The sequence below is a fragment of the Mixophyes fleayi genome, chromosome 2 (assembly GCF_038048845.1).
Source record: "Mixophyes fleayi isolate aMixFle1 chromosome 2, aMixFle1.hap1, whole genome shotgun sequence".
Lineage (NCBI taxonomy): Eukaryota > Metazoa > Chordata > Amphibia > Anura > Limnodynastidae > Mixophyes > Mixophyes fleayi.
Genome location: NC_134403.1, coordinates 345001229 through 345020277, shown reverse-complemented (window position 1 = coordinate 345020277; position 19049 = coordinate 345001229). Strand labels below are relative to the sequence as shown.

Below are 19049 nucleotides of genomic sequence, written 5' to 3'. Positions count from 1 at the left end.
TTACTATGATGCAGCAATAACAAAGATTTTCCATCGTTGCTTATGGCAGCGATGGGAAACCTATAATCACCGAAAGTTATTTAGCAAATATCGCTGGAGCAGCAGAGAGATATGGGCTGGCAGTGGTAACAGTACTCTGACCCCTTCGCTGGCCAATCTTGGGTCTATCTGCGCATCTGTGACCTGACATTGCAATTTCCCACATGAAGAGTGAAATGGGAGCCAAGTTCTCTGTATTTTGCTCCACCTCCAGCCCCCCCACACCCAGGTGACAGTTTCCTCAAAATGTAGGCGCACATCTGGAAGAGGAGTGACCATCGCCAAAACCACAGAGATTTTTAAATTCTTTGAAACCTGATTTTCTTTTTCAAATTGAATGAACTGGCCTGGAAATGAAACAAGGCAGATCCCTCAGAGATGTCGCTAGATCCTGACTGACAGACTACATTCACAAAATGGCTGCCTCACCTGTGTGGGCACCAGCTGCATTTAAAGCCAGTTTATCATACCACAATACTCATACTATAATACACTAGTGACGTTCATATATGTGTAAACTCATGTAAATTATATCTCTATAAACAGTGAGTTCTCGTGTCATTGTTTATCATTTATACGATTTCATCTCTTCAGTGTCCATTAGGAAGACTTTTGAATTATAACGAATAATAAGCACTCCCTACTGTGAATTATTGAGACTAGAAAAAGCCTCCTCAGACTTCTGTCACCTATATAAAAGCATTACACTTACAGCCGTAAGTCTAATGCTTACAGCATACGGAACTCCACAGTGACTTCTAATATCCTATAATTTACAGTGGGATGTGAATTATACAATATATACCGGTATATATCCTCAACCACAAACGACTAATTTTAGCCAATAATATTTTTCTTTTCAAAACAACAAAGCATTAAGTAACTTGTGACAAAACATCATTGATTGATTATTTGTTCCTCAACCAATAGACTCTTTTAGATAATGGCATAGTCCAGGTACCACCTTCCCCCTAAATCCCGATCACGCCAGAATAATCACGCCCCGCCCTGTGTATGATTCAGTGGTAACATGGTAGAGTTAGGCAGACACAGTATGATCCATGTGTCATGTACTTACGCTTGATTGTACCATTTGGTTAACAGTAAAGTGCTCTATCTTTGAGGGATTATACCCATATCAAATTATTTAACATTTGGATACATGGGCTAGATTTACTAAACTGCGGGTTTGAAAAAGTGGAGATGTTGCCTATAGCAACCAATCAGATTCTAGTTATCATTTATTTAGTACATTCTACAAAATGACAGCTAGAATCTGATTGGTTGCTATAGGCAATATCTCCACTTTTTCAAACTTGCAGTTTAGTAAATATACCCCCATAAGTAGATACTAAAAAGTCATCTATTAATCTGTTTTATCAGTATTTATCTAGATTAGAAATGTAAAACCCACACTTAACATCACTGTTATACTGGACTATACGTGATTTGTATATTTGCTTTCCCAGAAAATGTCCAAAATGTTTATAAGCAGAATATATAACGGAGCAGCAGCTGTGTTGTATGTGGGCTCCCAAGCACACAAAAATATACAACATGAGAAAAACATACGAAAAAAATATTTACAGATGTTTAAGCTTTCAATTTTGCAATTTGCACGCAACACATTTTGTGTCAAAATTCAACATGGAAATGATTAGAGCTGCAGCCAATGTCAATTATTTTTTTCAGTACAGTTTCATTGTTGTCCCACACTGTTCTCGGCAAATATTTTCAAAGGGTTCCTTGGTAATGAATAGAAATGTAGGCAGCCACTTCCACACATAAAGGTCTGCCCTTGTTGAACCGGAAAACCAGGTCAGATTAAATGAACAACTGAGCGGCTGTGATAGAACATGGCCTTTTACCGGGGCACTTTCATAATATTATGATGTGGCGAGTCACCGAAATAGGTTTAAGAGTTCAAAGCTGGCGCTGATCTGGATCCCAGGGACACCACTGGTGCAGATCATGTTATTAAAGTCAAAAGCCCGGTACTGTAGCCTGAAGGCCTGGAGGAAATGACTCCGACATATTACATTAGTGTGCCCTTAAGAACAGAGCGGTACATTCCAGCGTTCTAGATCACTGCTGATATCAATTTATTTTGAACAAGATACAGAAAATGGAAAGCAAAGCTATAGAAATGTATATTACACAGACATATGTACATAACCTTTACACACACTTACACAGATATATAAATGTACAGAGAGACCTAAAAAGAGGTTAATGAACCTATACTTTGGTATGTTGCAGTGGGGATTGTGCTCTCTCCAACAAGATGCCCTGTTTGTCTATGAGCACACCATGCGTCCACACCCTTGCGTTTTACGGTCTGTATTTTGAGTGGTGCGCATTTTACCATATGTGCAACTTTAAATCTAGCATACAGACGCGTCCAGATCAAAGATGCCTCAGTTATCGCCTTCGACTCTAATGCTTCCACCCAGTTTATGTAGGTGCAAAATTTGCATTTCGTGGCTAACATAAGATCCGTGTTACTCAAAATAATACGCATCTCAGAGGGGCGTGCTTAATTGGCGTCCAAATTCACTGACTGAGATGCACTGAAATGTTAACTCCCCTGATCCACAAGCGCAAAGGGCCATTAGATGTGTGCATATGCACACAGCTCTGAAGTGTCCCTCTTCAAACAGGAACGTCCCACCTCCCCCACGGGGTATGTCCTGCTCTGTGACCTGGTGCCACCCACACTTGTCAATGGTGCATTCTGCTGTCACAATTTTTTTTAGGGGAGTTTGCAAGGTTGAACTAGTGCTAGCTAATGCAAATGTTACGTGATGTGGCATCTAATGTGCTTCGTCTGGAGTGTATGACATATAAAGTTCTAAAGATCCAAATCTTTACATTGTGCAAATGTGGCCCTGTAAATAGCGATGGGCTTATTAAGCAATATATATAAGAATATATATATATATATATATATATATATATATATATATATATATATATATATGCACTTCATATTGGTGTTCAAAATACAACTGCAATAATTAAGCTTGCAATAGACATGAAGATTTAGATTGTGATCTTTGTTTAATCAGAAGATCACCGTGCAGCGATTGTACAGTATCAACCTCATGAATTAAACATCTCTGGTTTCCTGGTCCAATCCCTCATCCACTATAACATTTTGATCGAATCTCACCATATTAATTTTCTTTTATTTGATTTTATTTCATCTGTGGTTTAGTATTTGCGGCGCTAAATACAGTGGCAAAGGTCAGCCGAGTGCTAATTAACTTTTTGACACTGTTAATCTCGATCTTTCTGCATTTACATGTATAGTAGCTTGACGGTTCTGCATGAGTCGGAGGAGACTGGGGAAGGCTGCTCCTCGTTATTAAAAAGATCTAAGCCCAAGATCCTCAGAAGACTTCACCTTCCAATAACAGTAATAACAACAAGTGGCAGCACGCAGCTCTGCAGCCACACGCAGGGGAATATAACGTTTCTCTAGTATGAACAAAATACACCATAAAAACACGATAGTAACAAAAATAAGAGGCCTTTGAAGTGTACCTGTTGCCTACACACAGTGAAAGCAGACATTTTTTTGACCTGAACCTATATTTTTGAGAATGAATAAAGGGTAAACCAGTAGTCTCATTTAGGGGCCTATTTAATAAATTGGTGCTATGTGTTGAAAGTAGAAATGAGCAAAGTTGCTTCAAAGTTTCACACAAATCAAAATTTCGGGTCATTTTGGGACGTTTCAGGACTGTACATTCCCATTTTGCAGAATTTATTTCTACAGGGCAGGTTCAATTCTCCATGAAGTGCCAGCAAACATCGCCATGAGTTAAAAGAAGTAAAGACGGCAAGCCAGACATGGCGGCAAGGCGTCCTCGCGGACCGTTCCGTAGCCTCTTCCAGACACATCGCGCGGTATTGAGGCTGCCCCTATGAATAGCGCTAAGACAATAGTAGTCAATTTATTCTGCCAGCAAAACTTGGAAGATTTCACAGCCAAATGCGGAACGAGGAAAATATTATGCTGAACGGTTTTAAAAATTCTGTTATCTTGTTGTGACACAAAGAAACTTGCTTTCATTTTCTAAACTTGCTAGAATGTGATTAATTACTATAGGAAAAGCACATAGCTCAAAAGTGGTTATCATTTAGTCAGAGTGAATTACTAAAGTAAGATGAAAAGGAAATCTCATTAGATTGAGCAGGTCCTGGTTCTTAGTAGCAACAAATGCACAGTGCCACTGCCCTTGTATACTGAGGTACGTAATATTACTGTATTCCATACTTGCTGACACTCCCGGAATGTCCGGGTAGGTCTCCCGGGGGTAGGCCATTCTCCCATATTCTGCCCACTTCCTAGTGGGGTGGGCAGGATGGGAGCCATCATGACGCGAGTTGAGGTAAATCGCGGTATTTTCGCCCCACGGTAAAAAGAAAAACGGTTTGCCGTAATTGCACCATGGGGGCAGGGCCAAAATCACGCGATTTGCTGTGACCCTCCCTCTTCCGTCCTCACACCTCAGAGTAAAAAGTTGGTAAGTATGCTGTATATACAATTCTAGTTCATTTTATATCCACACAAACACTATTTACCACAGCAACCACCTCTGTTTTGCATGACAGCTCACACTACCTTCACAAACACATTTCACACTGCAATATCCTCACTTTTATTTTAAGGATTACACTACTGCACATAGCACCAGCCCATTAAATATGCCCCCAAAGTGATGTCACGGGTTCCTAGTGAAACGATAGGTAGCATTCGCAGTGAACAAAATGGCTGCCTCCACTGTGTGCAGACAACAGATATTAAATGCTATAATATTTCTAGTGTCGAAGCAACTGTAGCTAAGCTTTGAAGAAGAATATAGTCATTGTCATAAAGTTATAGCAAATGTTCTAAGTCCCCATCCACAGTAGAATATGTTCTTGTTGTACAGAAAATAGTAATGCTTTTATCACCTTTGTTGATTTTATTCTGCTCCATGATGTTGTACTGCATCGGGGCGACGTCCGGCTTATGCTGGGAAGATGGCTTCCAGTGCTTTTCATCCGTATCCCCACTGGACGAGTTCATGTTGTTACTTATGTTGGACTGAATCAGCTGAGTGGTGGCGTAGGGGGTGGGCTGGCCGGAGGCGCTGACGAAGCGACCGTCTTTCAGATTTGGACTGTTGAAGGTTTTCATCTCGTTGATTTTGTTGCTAAGGTCCACATCACCGTAAACAGCGGAATCGGGCACCATCAGGTTGGTCTGTTTACTGTCCAACTGGTTGTTGTAGTTTGCTATGCAATCAGCTAGTCCACGGATACAAGAAAGATATAAAACATAACCTGAGTTAATACTTGTATAATAGATGTTATAAACTCCTGTAAATTATATCTCTATAACAATGGGTTCTGTCATCACTTTTAATGCTCATTAGGAAAACTTGTAGATTATAATAAATAACGCACCAGTACTGTAAATTATTGCTGACAAAAGAAATCTCAGCTGTACGTGACTTGAACCTAGAAATATCTACAATTATTATATTCTGTTCCTCACTTCTATATCCACTATAGCATCTTAGTTACTACAGCCCCGCCCACAAGGAACTCAGTGGTGGTCCTAATAAATATAATCACTACCGATGCAAATGGCCCCACCCATAGCCCCGCCCACCATGTATAAACAGAAGATACAAACGTCACACAGCACAGCCTGGTGACAGCGTTCCTTTCTCTTATTAAAAATATAATTAAACATTTATGAATACATAATTAAACTAGTACATAGGTACATATAATAAAACTTTTCATAAAACGTTAATAAAAATACAATTTTTTTTTATTTTTTTTGTCAATATGACCTCTACTCATGAACTACAAAGAATATGCATGTCCTACATAGAATAATGCATTATCTACTATATAAATGCCTAGTAGTGTGTGTGAAAAAAAGCTGCAGCGCCACCTGCTGGGCAGAGTTATACACTGACCTATATATTTCTTGAAGGAGAAGTGACAGTTGGGAGTGGTTGGTGGTTGCCGGGGGTGACAGTGGGGAGTTTTTAACACCTTAAGTAGCTTGATGAAGGATGTGGCGATGAAGATGAAGGATGAGGTGATGGAAAAAAATGATGAGGTGGTGACATGTGGACAAAACCACGTTAAAAAAGGGCGCTTGCGTCGGGAAGTAACGCTCTTCCCCTGAGGAGGCCTGGGCTAGGCCCAAATGCATGACAAGAACCTTTTTAACACCTTAAGTAGCTTGATTTGACTAGAATGCATGAGTATCATGCCCGGGTTAACTTGCCTCATATATAAATCAATCATATATAAATCACTGGGAATGATTTACATATGAGATAATGAATTATTGAGTGAGTGAGGATTCAGGGAACTAGTGAGTGAAGATTCAGGGATCTAGTGAGTGAGGATTCAGGGAACTAGTGAGTGAATATTCTGGGTAATGCAGTTCAGCCAAAAACCATCTTCCTCCTACACATTTTATTTAATTTATAGACTATATTCATTATGAGAAAAATACTGACTTTAAATAGTAATTAGACCAAACACAGACTCCAATTTCAATTTCAATTTGAAAACCGATGCAGTTAAGGGTTTTATAAGATTATTTTTACTGCTGCCTAAAACTATACCAGAAGTGGCAGTATATTGTGTCCAAATGCTAATCATACCCAGGTCCTGGGTTGGAAATATCTATAAATATAGCCTGGAGTTTTGGTACCTTCTTGCTGATTAGGCACAATTAAATTCTGGCATAGATTTAAAATGCACTTTAATATGTCTGATTCAAATTAACATTCTTCCATGTAATTTTTCTATCGTGGTACATTTAAAATATTATGTGTTTCGATAAGTGTTGTGCAGTACATTTACAATTTCTGGCACCAAGATAATTTTTTCCCCAGAATGTTTCTTAAGGGAACATTAACTGTGAAAAATTAAAATATGTGAGTAGCTTTATTAAAGCGTGGATCTCAGCACTAAACTGAAAGAGCTTGGCCGTACCAGTATAATAAGTACATACCCAGCTACAAGCACTGTAATGTGTGGCCTATAGACAAAGCTCTCCTATGCCTTCTGTTCCATAGACCTGTCTCAGCAGTTCTCACAGTGGAATTAACTAAAAACATTGATCTTTCATGGATCTGTCTTATTTCAGAAAAGCTTTGGTAAAAAATTAAACAATATTCATAAGTTGGTCATAACACACTGACATATTTCTCTGAAAGTCAGCGGGACAGAGGAGGAGAGCAGAGGATGGTGACAGCGGGACAGAGGAGGAGAGCAGAGGATGGTGACAGTGGGACAGAGGAGGGGGACAGAGGAGGGGGACAGAGGATGGTGACAGCGGGACAGAGGAAGAGAGCAGAGGATGGTGACAGTGGGACAGAGGAGGGGGACAGAGGATGGTGACAGCGGGACAGAGGAGGAGAGCAGAGGATGGTGACAGCGGGACAGAGGAGGAGAGCAGAGGATGGTGACAGCGGGACAGAGGAGGAGAGCAGAGGATGGTGACAGCGGGACAGAGGAGGAGAGCAGAGGATGGTGACAGCGAGACAGAGGAGGAGAGCAGAGGATGGTGACAGCGGGACAGAGGAGGAGAGCAGAGGATGGTGACAGCGGGACAGAGGTTGGTGACAGGATGGTGACAGCGGGACAGAGGAGGAGAGCAGAGGATGGTGACAGCGGGACAGAGGAGGAGAGCAGAGGATGGTGACAGTGGGACAGAGGAGGGGGACAGAGGATGGTGACAGCGGGACAGAGGAAGAGAGCAGAGGATGGTGACAGTGGGACAGAGGAGGGGGACAGAGGATGGTGACAGCGGGACAGAGGAGGAGAGCAGAGGATGGTGACAGCGGGACAGAGGAGGAGAGCAGAGGATGGTGACAGTGGGACAGAGGAGGAGAGCAGAGGATGGTGACAGCGGGACAGAGGAGGAGAGCAGAGGATGGTGACAGCGGGACAGAGGTTGGTGACAGGATGGTGACAGCGGGACAGAGGAGGAGAGCAGAGGATGGTGACAGCGGGACAGAGGAGGAGAGCAGAGGATGGTGACAGTGGGACAGAGGAGGGGGACAGAGGATGGTGACAGCGGGACAGAGGAGGAGAGCAGAGGATGGTGACAGCGGGACAGAGGAGGAGAGCAGAGGATGGTGACAGTGGGACAGAGGAGGAGAGCAGAGGATGGTGACAGCGGGACAGAGGAGGAGAGCAGAGGATGGTGACAGCGGGACAGAGAAGGAGAGCAGAGGATGGTGACAGTGGGACAGAGGTTGGTGACAGGATGGTGACAGCGGGACAGAGTAGGAGAGCAGAGGATGGTGACAGCGCGACAGAGGTTGGTGACAGGATGGTGACAGCGGGACAGAGGAGGAGAGCAGAGGATGGTGACAGCGGGACAGAGGAGGAGAGCAGAGGATGGTGACAGCGGGACAGAGGTTGATGACAGGATGGTGACAGCGGGACAGAGGAGGATAGAGCAGAGGATGGTGACAGTGGGACAGAGGAGGGGGACAGAGGATGGTGACAGCAGGACAGAGGAGTGGGACAGAGGGTGGTGACAGCGGGACAGAGGAGGGGGACAGCGGGATAGAGGAGGAGAGCAGAGGATGGTGACAGCGGGGCAGAAGAAGGGAACAGAGAGCAGAGGAGGGGGACAGAGGGGCAGAGGATGGGGACAGAGGGGCAGAGGATGGGGACAGAGAGCAGAGGATGGGGACAGAGAGCAGAGGATGGGGACAGCAGGGCATAGAAGGGGGACAGAGAGCAGAGGAGGGGCACAGTGGGGCAGAGGAGAGGAACAGCGGGGCAGAGGAGGGGGACACAGCGTGAGAGGGGCAGTGGAGCGGGACACAGCGTGAGAGGGCAGAGGAGGGGGGACAGTGTGACAGAGCAGAAGAGGGGGGACAGCGTGACAGAGGGGGCAGTGTGAGAGAGGGCAGTGTGTCTGGATGCAGAGGGGGCAGTGTGTCTGGATGCAAAGGGGGCAGAGTGCCTGAGGGCAGAGTGTCTGGATGCAGAGGGGGCATTTTTGCATACAACTAAATAAGTATTTCTGTCCTGACCTAAATACTTATTACAATTTTTTGACCCAACTACTTCTAAAACAGGACTGTTCAATAATCATTTTGGAGGGGTGCCTTGAAAAGATTTGGAGACTCTAAGGGTGCCGCGAACTGCAAAAGTTTGGGAACCACTGGGTTAGGGAGATGTTCAAGCTACTGCTCAGTGACCATGGGTAAATGACCTACTACCAGGCGGGAGCATCTCCTTTTGGGAATAACAGCCAGAACATAACAAGCTGCCCATGTAAATGTTTTAATCCAAATATTGCAAATAAACATTATTTTGTGAATGATATAAAAATGAAATTCATTGTTGGCAACTGTACCTATTTCACAGTAAAACTCCTTGTTCTGTATATTGGATGCAATTCTCACTATCTATTCCTATTATCTGGCTATATCCACAGTCGTGGCCATGAACCTGGTGTTTTATTTGTAGGGCAGTTCACAGACGCTGTTTGCCCTATTTTCTGATGGTGATGGTCCGCCACCTTTCTATTGACACTTGTGTGTATTGTGGGTGTAGTCTCCATATGGATCAGTGATCCTTATTACAATACCCTTTATATACTTGTATATCATGTAGTGAGTGGAACCAGGGCCGCCAAGAAGAATTTCAGTCCCAGGTACAGCAGGTCTCTTCTTTAGGCACTGAAGGGGGAGTGACCACAGCAGGTTGGTGGCTCCTCCCACTACACAGGCAAGCCTGGGCACCAGTACTTTATCCCCCCTCCCCCCACCCCTCTCGGCGCCCCTGATAGTGACCCTACTATATTTACATTATGTCAGGAGCTAAGAAAAAATATTTGGTCTATTTTTGTCACAGGACATAAAACCAAGGTACAAACAATTATAACTGAAAAAAACTGAAATTTCGGTGTTAAGTGTCCTAACCTGGTCGGCTGTAAGTGGCAAGATTGTTATCACTGCTACCGTTCCCGGATGTGCAGCAGTTAATGGGACACTCGTTGTGGTTGTTCCCTGTGTTTGGCCAGGTATCGGCAAGCCATGGCTGAGTCGCGGGCTCCGCAATATTTAACAGACCCGGCCTGGAAGAAAATAAACACTGTTCAGATATCATAGCTAATCCTTGTTAATACAAATACAAAACTCCAACATAATAGCTTTATACAGTGAAGAACTACTAACAAATCGGTCCCTGAGAGTTCTGATTTTGTTTGCAGGGGTTTGTCTGGAATCTCTCAGTGACAAGAGGTACCTGCAAGAAAAGAGTGCACCTGCTGCAGTAGCTCCTCTGTCCAGCAGATGGCAGTGTAAAACCCTTCCTATTTTGCTTTGTAGCTTGTAGACAATTTTAGGGCAGGATTTGATATTGTACAATTTCTGATTGTGACTGTTATTTATATATTTGTGGGCACTTTATATGTACTATAGGTAAAACATATAGGGGCATATTCAATTCCGATCCGATCCGATGTAACGTGCGTTACCGCGGAAAATGCGCAGTACTGCCGGTAATACGGTATCGCAATAACGCGGATATTCGTACGCAGCCCTATGGGCTGCGAACGAAAATCCACGTTATTGCGGTACCGCGGATTAGGTTCGCGGCCGTTCCGGCGCGATCCCGCGAATCGGGATCGGAATTCAATATGCCCCATAGCAACAATGTATGTAAAGGCTAAACAAAGACAGTAATGTATAACATTGCTTTGACCTGTAATAAAACCTCAGAGAGCGGCTTCAGCGATACAGCACACATTAACTATTTAATGTTACATAACATCTTCCATTTGCGGTGTTTGTATAATTGAGAGATTATATATTATACAATACATAAGATAAAAGACTAATAGCACCTTTCTATTGAAAATTGTGTAAAGTAACTTCCTTACCTAAATTACAGTGCTGCCTACCTTTGGATGCCTCTCCACTGCTGGCATGTTTAATTCGGGCCCCCATAACAGAGGGCCCTATTAGCGGGCAGTGAGAGATATGAGTCCTATGGCAGCACTACCTCCTTCCCCACTCATTACACCGAATCAGGCCAATGACGTTCGAGGTGCCCACAGCCGTCATGCTGGGACCTCAAACATCACTAGAGCACTGTCCTGGGCTGAATCAAATAGTTATGTTACATAAAACACCCTTTTCATCAATTAATTGTTCCAGGCCAGGTAACTGCAGTAGTAAATTAGGTGGGAAGCTAGAGAGCCGAGCCGTTTGTATGGGGTGGAAGAGGTCTGGTGGAGAGTCTATAACACTGTACTACTGAGAGGAAGTCTACCGTCATAGAGCAGTGACCATGTCTGTTTAGTGGATCTTTAAATGATCTTTATTAAATAACAGTTACTCTGATCAAAACATTAAAAGTGGAATAACTTTACCTCAGTGTCCATCTCTGAAATCAGTACTTCAGTTAGAGAGCTCTTGTCACCTACACACAGTGTTTATGGTAATACAGGCTATCCAGTAACTACAATCTAGATATATTACTGATTAATATTCCTTTCATGTGTTTTTGAGACACTATTTCCTGGTGAATAGATAGGCTACGTTATCATGAATATAGCGCTCACAATGGCTGTCTCCGCTGGGTCTATCTGATAGACTCTCTTTAACCCAAATGGTTTTGCTGCCTTACGTAGAGCTGTTGTTGGTCAGCACAGAGAATGATTGCGCTGTTTTCCCTACTTCAGCTCGGGTAATATATGTCAGTAAACTGCAGCTCTACCAAAGGGCATAAATCATGTATTCTCCCTCAGAATGATATATGAAGGACTGGTGGAAGGCGATGAGATTGTGGCAGAACACGGGGAGGATCTGCCCTTTACTGAACCAGCGCTACGTTCCGCATACCTGCGAGCCTGACTCTTCACATGCTCTGTTTCTGCTTTTCACACTCATTTTCTAATTACAATAATATGGGTTAATCTGAGTTGAACCGAAGCTACAAAAATGCCTTTAACTCCAGATAATTAACTCAGCCCGGGTGACTGTAGTTGGAAAACAAGCGTGGAAAGCAGAGATTGTATGCAAACGTTTGGGCACATCTCATCTAATTTCATGTTACACTGAATCTCTAATTAAGAAGTTAACGCAACCTACGCAGGATTTCTGCACATTTTAATGTCCAATAACTATTTATTTGCTGAATTTCAATAAATAAAACTGAATATGGAATGTGCAAATATTTGAGCATCCATCCACTCGATTCATTACAATTTTTATAAGGCCTTAATACGTGATTGACTAGAAAGACCTCAGACTGAGCCAGGTGAAGACAAGTTTAGTGTTGAACTTGTACTCTGACTCTTGTAATCTCTCCGAATGTTGTACCTACTTTTAACAAACATTGGTGAGCACTTGAAAATTAAGATCATTTTGTAAAGCAGGGAAAGGCTTGGAAAATATATTTAAATGCTTTCAGCTTTCGATTTACATTGTCAGAAATATCATTAAGAATTAGTATTTAAGGGGAAATGTTCAGTGCAAGACCCAGAAATATATCTAATAGAACTGCTCGGAAACTGATCAGCTATACAAAACAGAAGCCACATATCAGTGCGAAAGACCTGCAGAAATATTTCCTACAGACTAATCATAAAAGTCAATGTCTGCAGGGGCAAACGCAGGATTTATAGAGGGGGGTTTCCACACCAAGCTGCCAGTGGGTGTGACCAGCATGCATGGGGGCGTGGCTATGATTTTAGACACTGCTTGGCTGCTCTCCAACTCTTCCTATCCCCATAATATACATGGGCAATGCTGCGTACACTACTGTTAGGTGCACGCAGCTCTCCCTTTTCAAGCAGAGCTGTGTGAAGCGGGAGCAGGGTCCTGCCACCTCAATTATACAGTGCCCCAGGCTTGGAGGGGGTTTCCAGGCACTAGGAACCCCCCTCGGTTTGCCTATGGTCTGAGGTATGCAGAAAAATACACAGGCAAGCCAGAAACATTTTGTAACCAAGTAATGTGGACTAAAAATTTGACTTTTTGGCTGCAATGACAAAAGATACAATTGGAGAAGAACAGGTGACATGTATGTAGAAGACACCTTGCCCACAGTTAAGCACGTGGCTGGGTCTATTAAGCTTTGGGATGGTGTGGTAACAAGGGACACTATTCAGGTGAAGGAAAGAATGAATTTAACTAAATGACAACAATTCCTAGAAACAAATATCCCAGAATCAGCGAGGGATTTGAAGCTAAAAAGAGTTTGCATATTTTAGCAAGACAACAATCCCAAACATATCTCTAAAACTATTGAACATCTGTATACAGACCTCAAACATACAGTACATGCAAGAAGACCTAAGAATATGTCTGACCTAAGAATACGTCTGACCTAAGAATATGTCTGACCTAAGAATATGTCTGACCTAAGAATATGTCTGACCTAAGAATATGTCTGACCTAAGAATATGTCTGACCTAAGAATATGTCTGACCTAAGAATATGTCTGACCTAAGAATACGTCTGACCTAAGAATATGTCTGACCTAAGAATATGTCTGACCTAAGAATATGTCTGACCTAAGAATATGTGTGAGCGAATAGAGTTCTACAAGGAAATTTCTATAGCAGGGCGAGAAAGATACTGTGACTGCAGCCAAGGGAGGTGTTACTAAGTACTGACTGACAAGGTGCCCAAACTTTTACACATGCCACATTCACAATTTCACTTTATTGTCAATCTGCTAAATTCAGCAAATACTACTGTAAATAATACAATATACAAATATGTGACTTATCTAGTCAGTGAAACCTGCAATCAAACCAGGAGTGCCCAAACCTTTGCATACAACTATGTCACTGGTAACATGTACATTTTGGGTCCAATGAAGAAGGCAATTTCCCAGAAATAAATCACCAAGTTATTAGTATTAGAAAAGAAAATCAGTTGTATTGAGAAAAAAAACATGTGAAGACGTATCCATGTTCGCATTGAAAGCGCAGTCTCGAAACCTCTCTGCGGCTCTAGAGATCAGCAAAATCTTGCGAAAAATCACAACGATGGAATGTCAAAAATTGTGTGTGTACAGGTTCATTTGCTTCCATTATAGCCTATCATAATGAAAGGACAATGAGTGGGCTTTAAATGCGTAGAACGCTCGTGTATACGTGGCCTTAAAACAGCTTAAAATCACTTTAGTTTAGCAATTTTCTTCATATCCATAGTTTGTGAAAATCATCGACACATTACAGTGAGTCCATGGTAGAAGTTGGCGTCTTTTTTGGCTAAAGAGCTCCCTCTGGTGTCAGTACACAATATATTTCTTAATGCAGACGGCCTTGCCACTTAATTATGTGCACATATTTAGTTTGGTAAATAAACGCATGTTTGCTGACAGATAAAATCAGCAACATGCTGTTTGCAGCACCAACGGATGCTACATGTACAATGAATATATAATAAATATTATATCAGTTAGCCCCATGCAGTAAGTATTTTCAAAGGACACATAAAGAGAAGATTTAGGCTCCTCAGTAAAAAACAGAGCCTGCAGCACATTGTTCACTATAAAAACAGTGACAAAAGAGATGTACGTTTTTATCATGAAATATATATTTTCTCACCTTCCCGCACTGCTTACAGCTTCTCCCCCTCGTTGGTACGCCACTAGAAAATAAATAATAAAAAAAACAAAAAAACTGTAAGCAACAAAATTGAGAACGGATTAAATAAAATAAATAAATGACAAGATGGATATACATGATCTATATTATCCATGTTGTTTGGCCAATCAGACGATAACATATTCAGCATGTAATTTCCTCTCAGAATCTATTCTTTCCCAAAGCACTGGATAACGGGAGCGATAAATCTTAAATATCAAGGAGGATATGACAACCTGTTTTTGATGTCAGATTGATCACCGGAATGCTATAGTGATATTTCCAACATAACAGATAGCTTGTTTTACCCAAGGACAGCTAGGAAACATAACAAAGATTTATGTCAAGGCAACATGGCTGGTAAATGAAGACACTATATATGTACATTTGTACATTTTTTACCACACAAAATGCAGTTAAGTACTGGTGGTCAAATAACGTCACAGAATTCTGATGTAGTTTTCTGTATACAAATAGCTGTGAACAATAAACATTACAACACACCCTGTTAAACGGTACTCGTTTGATTTGTTTTTTTACTCATGTTTTATTTGGGTACTAACAACACAATTCCCTATAGAGCAAAAATGTAAATATTCTCACAAAACATTGACTGGTTTTAAAGGGTTTAGTTTGAGGCCTACGACAATGGTACAAGTGAACATTAGAGAAAATGTACGTATTTACGACAGAGAGTCATTCTCTCCATTATTAGGAGAGAAGCAGATGTCAGCTCATTGGGCTAGTGGAATTGCCAAACTAGAATGTGTGCTAATATGTGTTGGTTCAATCTGTAGCTAACTTTGCATGGCACCAATGGAGCTGGTACAAGATTTGATTGAGGCCCAAAGGCCTAATGAAGATAGAAAAAATGGTTTGAAGTTTACAACTACAAAGACAGAATAACTGTTATGATTTTTTTTTAGCATATTGATGAACTAAGTAAAAAAAAATATGTATTTTAGTAAAGTTTTTATTTTTCTACCAGGCTTTTGAATTGAGGATTGAGGCCTATCACTGGAAAATAGCTAAAACGAAGGCTCAGTTGAGGCCTAGTGTAGGAAACCAAAACATTTAGAGTACTGTTACAGTGTAAAATTGATGCGTGGCTGCACCCACATAGAGGAGTGGCCTAAATCTATGTGGGCTTGTTATGGGTGGCTCTGAGCGTGGCTTGGGGTGGATCACGGGAGGAGCTCAACTGTATACTTTTGCTTTTTAAAATTATGTGAGGTATGATAGGAAGACAATCACAGAATTTAGACAGGGGGGTTCCAGTTTTCTCTTTAAATAAAATACTCATATGTGCTCATGCCTCCCGGCATCCAGGCAAAACTGAGGCAAATGAAGCCTAGCCCCCCAATCCACCCAAAACCGCTCTTCATTTGCTCAACAATCAGGGGCAGGACGGGCTGGGGGGGCAGGGGGGCATATGTCCTCTGGGCCAGTCCCATAGTGGGCTACCTTGGGCTGGGTCACTGGGCCACCTGTATTTTCTTTCCTTTAAAATGTTCCTAATAGGCTGCTGAATTGAGTCTTGCACCCTGGGCTAAAATTTGCCAGCCCTCCCCTGTCAATAATGTTCGCTTTCTGACAGAACCTCCCTCCTTCCATGTAAGCTCTGCCCATTTCAGGGTCCATGAATCTGTACTAAAGTCAGGACAGTTGGAAGGTATATGTTATGTACATGTTTATCCTTCCAGTATTACTTATAGTATATTCAGCCGTCATTATATATATATATATATATATATATATATATATATATATGGCTCTGGGGAAGCTTACACATCACACTGCCCTGCAAAGAGGAGCCAGTGTATGGACTTGTGCAATGATATATATGGCTATGTAATAGTTTTTCTTCATATTTTAACCAGCATTTCTGGCCTAGAGGGGAGAATTCCAGATACTTGTAATCCCTGGCTTGTGCCAATGCAGCTAAAACAGATCCAACGTTGTTTTTTTTTGTTCATCTGCAAGGTATTCCCTCACCAAATATGCCACAATTAGCCTATACCTGTGCCCTGAAGATAAGTCGCTGCACGTATTTCCCCGTGCATGTTTCCACAGCCTACAGCATGCCACTTTACACTTATACCGGCTCTCCACATCAAAAGGAAAAATCAATTATATACCTGTAATTATCGCTAAATAATTGAAAGCATTTCAATATGGAGATTATCCTCAGAGTGTCTCCATTAAGACATTAACCATTGGCGAACCATAAATGTTTTCACGTGTCTGCAACAGAATAAACCTGCTAGGTGGTCGGATATTGGGTGATTACAACGTGTGAGCCGGAGAAATGGCTTCAATTTATCATTCAAACCAGAGGACACAGCAGTGATGTGGAGGGGGGACTTTCCTCCTCTGAACAGGGCAGTTCATTATTTCCTATCTGCATATATTAGATTTCTATAGAGCGATGTCACATTTTAGTAAACGAATATATTTTTTTCTATAGGCATTCCGTTACTTGAAAGAGTTAAAAGGGATTAGCTGCACCGAAAATGCTGATGGAGTCCACCGCTATGCCTTTCCTAACTAGGAATATGTTTGAAAGACGTCAAATCGGGGGCCCTTTAGAAGAATTCCAAGCTGGCAGTCTGCAGAGCAGAGATAACTGCTCGCAATGATTACAATAACAGGATTAAAACTTAAGAGGCAGTGTTAAATCTGTCAGTGAGGCATTGCCAATGAAGTCAGGCTCTGCCACCAATGAAGCTAGGACCCCACTAACAAAATGCCGGCTTAGCAAAAAAAAAAAAAAAATATATATTTTTCTCTTGAGTAGTTGACTAAAAATTGATGTTTTTTTTTTCTTTTCCAATAAACACTCATGTGTATAGGTGCCCACATACGCAAACTGCAATCTAACAAGTTGTTCTTTAATGGAAACTGTAATGTTGTTTTAACGATTTTTACAACAGCATTTTGCTCTTGTGGTAATATGTGTTGTCTATGTTACTATATAAAGTGTTTTGTTACAAAGGTGTCAACTGTATTTGGCAGCAATATACGTCTACAAATATATTTGCCAAATTTGAACGTGATCTAATGTTCACGTAAAGTCCTTTAGCTTTTTTTTGTGATATAAATTGCTGGAGATCTGCAATCTGTATCTTAGAATGTCAACAACGGAACTGGTACGAGAATTGTTTGACTCCTAGGACTAGATTTACTAAACTGCGGGTTTGGAAAAGTGGAGATGTTGCCTATAGCAACCAATCAGATTCTAGTTTTCATTTATTTAGTACAGTCTTCAAAATGACAGCTAGAATCTGATTGGTTGCTATAGGCAACATCTCGCACTTTTCCAAACCCATAGTTTAGTAAATATACCCCCCAAAGTCCTTACAGGGCTACAACTTTGACAGCTACGAAGCCCAAGTACAAACGCTCTATCGGTACATTTCCAGTGCAGCAAAACCCAAAAGGATTTTATTTGAGTCAGACGGACATATGATTATAAAGCACATGCGACACAAACAGACAAGAAAGAAAGTGCAAATACTGTATATACCTGTTGGTGTGAAGGTAAAAGACGGGACTGAAAAATCAAAATCAAAAAATAAAAACTGGTTATTAAGCTGAAGAAAGAAAGAGCATGTCTCAAATTAGTACATAACAAGCAACATACAATACATCAGGCAAGCAGTCTGGTGAATGGCACACAGGGTACGGTGATTGCGGCCCGAGTGCCTTTCAGAGTACGTTGGCATCGTTTGCAATTAATTGTTAGTTCAATTTTTATTTCCTATATGAATAATGGAGCCAACACATTACTTAAGAGGGATGTTTGCTGTAGTTATAAATCTTTCTCTAATCAATAATAACTGCAGCGGCTGCATTGCAAGTATTCCCCATGTTATACTACATTCTTACATTACTAACATGGAGAGGAAGGAATCCTAGATAAGTAACATGGAATAGTCTAATATTTAATATTTGTTCTCAGCTCTTAAGCAAATAATAGTAAATAAGTTCTTTAGTTACTAGTTACCCATTTATGACAATAAAACACTTTTATTATGTGCAGTGTTGTATTAATTATAATATATTAATTTATTAGTCTTTACAGTGGTCATTATTTGCATTGGTGGTGGTGGGTGAGACCTGTTGTTATAATGTGATATCACTCTCCAGATATATAAACATGTATTAGATACTCTTGACAACTTTAAAGGATTGTTCTTTGTATTTAGGGAAGACAATGGACATTATATCACCATATGGAGTCATTATATGGCCGGCCTATGGCATCTTTCAGTAAAGCCCTCCCTTGACGACCGTTACTATGGTGACGTGATTGGCCCACCACGATTCTATATTGTGTTCTGCTGTCCTAGGT

At 41.5% G+C, this 19049-nt stretch overlaps 1 protein-coding gene across 6 annotated transcripts in view; it reads right to left on the bottom strand.

The window, feature by feature from the left end:
- ROBO1 (roundabout guidance receptor 1) overlaps nt 1–19049 on the bottom strand; it is an 859323-nt gene that overhangs the window by 29095 nt on the left and 811179 nt on the right. For 4 of the 6 annotated variants that reach the window (XM_075197076.1, XM_075197073.1, XM_075197074.1 and 1 more), the window contains 4 exons: nt 18222–18248; nt 14657–14699; nt 10011–10165; nt 5002–5337 (listed from right to left, as the gene is read on the bottom strand). In XM_075197076.1, coding sequence (XP_075053177.1) covers nt 5002–5337; nt 10011–10165; nt 14657–14699; nt 18222–18248 — 561 coding nt within the window. The remainder of the gene's footprint in view (nt 1–5001; nt 5338–10010; nt 10166–14656; nt 14700–18221; nt 18249–19049) is intronic. The other 2 variants (XM_075197077.1, XM_075197078.1) reach the window with 1 other exon arrangement.